This window comes from Natator depressus, chromosome 4 (assembly GCF_965152275.1).
Source record: "Natator depressus isolate rNatDep1 chromosome 4, rNatDep2.hap1, whole genome shotgun sequence".
NCBI classification, from domain to species: Eukaryota; Metazoa; Chordata; order Testudines; family Cheloniidae; genus Natator; species Natator depressus.
The window spans coordinates 27667745-27673744 of record NC_134237.1 but is presented as its reverse complement, the minus strand read 5'-3'; the positions used below and the strand labels follow the sequence as shown (position 1 = coordinate 27673744).

Genomic DNA, 6000 nt, shown 5'->3' with positions numbered 1-6000 from the left:
ACATGTGGGTTGTGTTTGGGGTTATTTTTCCCTAATTTGACTTTACTTACAACTTTTAAAAAATTATCATCGGATATTCAGTATGTTGCACAGAAATGTGATTTGCATCTGTTCAAACTGAATTCAGCTCAAGTCAAGTTCCAGTTGACATTAGCATACTGGGAAAAGAACAGTCATACCAATTGTAATTGATTTTGCTAGTATCTTTCAAGATTTCTGGTGCTGGTGTTGAAGATTGTTCCCATTCACAAACTAACTTATCTTTCTGTTTGAATCCTGAATGAAGTGATATATCTGTGTTTCCAGTGTGACATTATTGCTATAATAACTGTGACATCACAACGCAAGCCTTATAATGTCTTTGCCGGTAAGGAATAAAGACAGGCTTTCAGCATTCTGCATCGCTGGAGAGGTATGATTCCCCACCCTCAGAATAGGCTGACAATCTACAAGGGGTGCCAGGAGCAGGAAAGGGCCTGCAGTACTGCATGCAGAAGCAGAAGGAACTCAAGAGGTAAGTGTCCCCCAATTACCACCCCTTAGAGAATAAAACTACCCAAAACACAAAAATAACAAACCAAAACCAAGAGTGAAAGAAGGATTTTTGTTTATTTTATTTTGCCCCATTTTATTTTTAGGCTCTGGCAAAAAATGTGCTTTTGCATCAACGGTGTATTTGGGAAATACAGTAATCAACCCATAAGTTCCTGTTTATAATTCTAAAACAAACAGATTAGCTGTTTGTGTTGAACAGACTGGCAGTTTTATATCAGGATAAGGATTTTGGGGTTGGGGGTGTAGGTATGTGAGACAATCCAAAAGCTTTTTCTGCCAGATTTCATTTTCTGAAATGCAACTTATCCAAGGTTATTTGAGCCCAGCACTTACACTAGACACCCTGTCGCATGGAATTACAAATAATGTGGATCACTTGAGGGATCAAAAGAATGGGAAAGTAATATGTTCTGTGATGGGAGATATTTGTTTGTTTATTACATTGTAATAACTGCAAAATGATTAATAAATACAGGGTTTTTTCCAGCCAAGGTTGGTCCTGATCCTGTAAAACCCTTACTCACACAAATGATCCTTACTGCCCTGAGTAGTACTATTGATTTCAATAGAACTACTTGTGTGAGTAATGATAACTTAGGCTCCTCTTTTAGTCTAAATAAGTAATCTCCCATAGAGGAGAATACTAGAATTTTCTCTGTCCTTACAGGACCTGCTAGATGGTGCATTCACAACTCATTTTCAAGTCTTTAAAACTAATCATATTTCACACTGTTGCTACAGTGAGTGCTCATCTCTAGAAATGTGCGTGCTTTGATGCCCCATAGTTACATGAAGTTTCAGAGTGGGCTCGTCAGACATGATCAGCATTGGCTTAACTTTGCTTCCATTGAAGTCAAGAGGCATTTTCAATTTATGTCAGTGAGAAAAGAGTTAGGCAAATGCGGAGCACTCTTGAAAATTTCATCCTAAATTTTAATCAAACATGTCTAACCATGGCACTCTATAAAAAAAGACAGATAATACTTATGAGACTAAGGCTCTAAAAAAATTGTAAAAATACACCCTGCTTTTGATTAAACAGACAGACAGCCGTAAGCGACCAAGAATTAATGGTCCTTCTTAGAATGCTGCTGCTGTGTATTTAAATGAGAACTGGTTAGTTTTTTAACAAATGGCTGCCTCTAAATGTATTTATAAATAATCATTCTTTCTACAGCATAATTGTTCTTACTGAAAATCAGAAGCATGGGCTTCTGTATTCCCACTTTGAGAAAAATATGAATGTCTTTCTGCTATTGAAAAAAAAAATTACAGATCATACCTCCTGAGGGGGAGTGAATGGGTTGCCTCCAAATTGTTTTTTGTTTTTTTCTTAGCTTTTTATAAAAGTCTTAAATATACGTAAATATGTAAACACTCTGCACATAATAAGAGTTTGATCCTGGGCCTGTTGGAATTCAATGACAAACTTCCCACTGATTTCAACAGTGCAGGATCGGGGCTGAGCTAGTACAGTACATGGACGCCTAAGTCACTCAGGGGGCCACGGATTCAGTAAAATGAAAGAACAGGTGCCCATTTCAAAACCAGCTGTCAGAGGAGTCCGACTGAGTGCTGAAAACCTTTCTGCACATGTTGGAGTTCTCTTGATGGAGAGGGTATTCAGAACCTGCCAGCAGTTTGACTTTTCCTTTCCGAGAGGTGTACCGTTTGCCAGATGGCAGGCTTTCGTATTTAGTCACATATTGCCTGCAAAGACACAACATTGTTATCTAGTATAGCAAAACTGATATAAAATCTGCACCCATACATGTGAATCTAGGTAGGGGCATACCACATCCATGCCTGATTGATTGGTTTCAATGGGATTAGTGGTTTGTATATATAATCAGCATACATATCTATCAGTACAACTAATACCGTATTTTCAGAGAGATGGGATTCCTGGGAGAGCTTTAGGAAATTCCCATCTATTGGGCCAATCACTGTACACGTTGTCCTCGGGCCAAGAAGCACTGAATGGAAGCCTTTCTCACAGGGACAGAGAATGCTGTCACAGACCATTCTCAATTCTTAGCAGATCTGTAGCAATTCTTAGCGGACCAAGACCAAAAAGCAAACCTAGGCCTCTTACAAGGGAATGCAGTGCTACCACTTGCCCATTGGAAAACATCTTTTACTTTATTGTATAGTTATTTTAAATTTCAAGGTGGAAAACTGACTCTAGTCAAAAAAATATTTCCAAACATATTGAAGTACTGTATCTATTACAGAGCATGATAATTGAGCTGAGCGCTAAATATTCTGGCTAATTTCACAAGCATCAGGAACCAGTAAGTCATAAAGGCAACCTTGCAGGCTCAAGTCCTTTACAGCTAAGCACTGCACCGTCACTGGCCTAATGAACAGAGGATAGACATTGCTGGTGGTGCTTCTTTGTTTGACTCTCAGGTTTTTTCACCATCTATAATGATGACATGTTAGGGTAATTTAGTGGGTTATTTCACTTGGTTTTTACTTCTAAAAGCTGGGTGGAAAATCTAACAAAAATGAGAAATCAAAGCAAGTGCAGTGGTGGTTGTCAAAGTCCCTACTAAACATTTATCCACATTTCTGGCATGTTGTACATCAGGGATGAATGGCATTAGCAGAGACATATGTGTGTGAGAGTGATCTTGCACTGCACTTGCTTGTACTACGCTTAAATCTAGTCTCTGTTTTTAATCCCTCATGTTTGTGAACATAGAACACATGGAGGGGAAAAAAGTTTTGGAGTCCCCAAATGGTTAATTGGAAATCTCAGATAGTGTTTTTATTTCTTACCTGAATGGAGATTCAATATTGTCCATCTGCATGCAAACTAAAAATGGATATTCTGAAAACTGCACTGTGGAGATGAAGTTTAGTGTTGCCTCTGTTTCAAAACTGGTTTCCATACCAGCCTTCACAAAGAAGGAATCGACAAAGATGTTACCAGCTACCACCAGGGCTCCCCTAGTAAATTCAGATATTAGAATTTATTATTAACAGGGCTCAGAAACAAACAGGAGGTTAAACTGCAAATAGTTCTAACACTTGAAAAGTATAATACTGACTATTCTCTTAGAGTTTGTTCTCATGTAAGTGTAGCTAGAGAACTTCAGTTGACACCACTGGGGATTGTGCACGTATGCATGCACACACACACGCAGAGAGATGAAAACAGCCATTAATGTTGGGTGAATTATACGCTCTTTGGAACATGCATCCTTTATGACTGGCGCTTGCTGCAAAAGCATGGTGTGTAGGCTGTTGTGATGTCCAGGGTTGATTCCTCAAAGGGCCTCCTTTAGTTATCTACCTGAGGAAAAGAGAGATGTAAAATACTACCCTGTTGATTTGGTAGTATTTTATACTCACTTTGTTCTGGTGCAAATGACTACACCAGGTGTCTCTGGCAAATCAGACCCAAAGTCTTTGCTCACTGGCATTTTTGACAAAGCTGTCCAGGGCTTTAAGAACTTACAAAACATCACTGTCGGGGAGTGAAACTCAGACCTGGTGGAAATAGGACCAGTGGAGATGCACCCACTTACACTAGGAAGTCTCTGTTTCAGGGTTATCTTTGAGAGCGCTGACATCTATTTTGTCATTGCTTTATTGGTCTCCAGTCAAGAACCATACTATATGGATGGGTAAGCTTCACTCACTATCTAGGAGAAGGATCCTTGCCATTCAAAGCTGGTAAAATCAGTAAGGTGAGCCTAAATCTATTATTGACAGTCATTATTAATTTCATTAATGTAAAACACACTACCTGAAAGCAAGTTGTATTTAGATCTTGTTCAATAAATCATAAGTTAACATTAACAACCTTGCCCATTTTCACTCTTCTCTCAAACACCACCCCTTTTGGGCTTCATCATGCTTTTCTCGCACATCCAAAATGCCCATGGAAGTCAACACAACATGAGGGTGCTCAGCATCCTACAGGAGATGCTCGGCACCTTGCATGGGCAGACACCTTTTCTACCCCCTTTGGAGACCAGCGTCTCATAATTCCAGTTTCCATTCAGAGGGCTAAAGATGTAATTCTTCCAAGAGAGGCCACATTCTTACTTCTGGTCAAGATTGAGTGAGTCACTTCTGCAGTACTGCTTCAAGTTACAGATCCAGTAATATCAAATCCACTCTCAAGTTCTAAAGAGGCAGCGTAATCTATCAGGTCAGACATGAGTTTGGAAGCAAGGAACTCCTGCATTTTAATCCTTATTCTGACACTGATTTGCTGTATATTGGGTAAATTACTTGATCTCTTTGCCTCTTTCCTTCACTTTAAAGTGATGGTAATTATTTCACAGGTGAGGATTAACTAATTAATTAGGGAGGTAACATTTTCAAAAGTAATTGAGGCACCTAAGGGCCTAACTCCCACTGACTTTCAATGAGGCTTAAGTATCTGTCATTTCTGAAAATGGGACATAGGTTCCTAAATCATGTAGGCGCTTTGGAAAAATTTACCCAGTGTATTTATATCTCTTTGAAGACCTGGGGTCAAGTTCGGTTCTCAGATCCACTGATACAGTCTCACGGAGACCGGTGGAGCTGTCTCAGTCTAAAAAAGGGCAGAATGTAGCCTTTGAAGCAATAACGTTCATTCAGATTTTCTATAATAGGTTAAAGGTGATTTGTTTTTGTATCTTTTCTTTCACTGGCATTTTCAAACAGACAACATACTTATTGCCACATTATTTTCCCCCTGAAATGCTAATCTAATTTTAAAAGGCGTTTAATATAACTGTCCCTTAATTTTAAAGAAAATGCAAGGTTGCTTCTGTTTTGAAAGCCTCAAAATAGACCAGCTCATTTTACATTTTTCGTCTTTCAGAGTATAACGTTACAGCGTGCACTTTAAGTATCTCACCGGTTCTTAACACTGGTTTTGGATTCTCTGTACCAAAGACTGAACTCCATTCCACCTGAAATGTCAATGGCCAGACCACCCTGGAACTCTGCACTGGCCTTCAGCCCAGACTGTAACTGAATGACCTGAAAGCATAAAAAAGCAGAGATCACACTCCATTTTGCTAAATGCAGATCAAAACGGTGTTCATTTTCTTTTTTCTTTGAGGACTGTTCAAGTGGGGAGGAAGCATATGGAGCTCCCCTCTATCCTCTTCCATCCTTGTGGATGGGGATGGACAGAACTTCACTGCAGAGCATATCCTCTGCTCTTGCCCAGCACCTTTATGAAAAGGAGATAAGACTGGGACCCCAAGTGTGTCCTTCCTCCCACTCCACCCACGATACAGCATTACTGGTCAGGTGCAGAACAGGGAGCATCCTGCCCCCTTCTTGCAAAGTGTGACAGAGCTACCACACAGGCCTGCACTTCCCAGGAAAACCACAGAGGAATTCATCCGATGATGTGAGCTGTAGCTCACGAAAGCTTATGCTCAAATAAATTTGTTAGTCTCTAAGGTGCCACAAGTCCTCCTTTTCTTC

General features: G+C 39.8%; 1 protein-coding gene across 1 annotated transcript in view; it reads right to left on the bottom strand.

The window, feature by feature from the left end:
• Positions 1 to 608: 608 nt before the first annotated feature.
• MTTP (microsomal triglyceride transfer protein) overlaps positions 609 to 6000 on the bottom strand; it is a 38075-nt gene continuing 32683 nt past the window's right edge. Inside the window, exons 16-18 of the mRNA XM_074950664.1 lie at positions 5420 to 5544; positions 3340 to 3510; positions 609 to 2265 (exon numbers count right to left, since the gene is read on the bottom strand). Of these exons, the coding sequence (XP_074806765.1) occupies positions 2097 to 2265; positions 3340 to 3510; positions 5420 to 5544 (465 nt within the window). The 3' untranslated portion in view covers positions 609 to 2096. The remainder of the gene's footprint in view (positions 2266 to 3339; positions 3511 to 5419; positions 5545 to 6000) is intronic.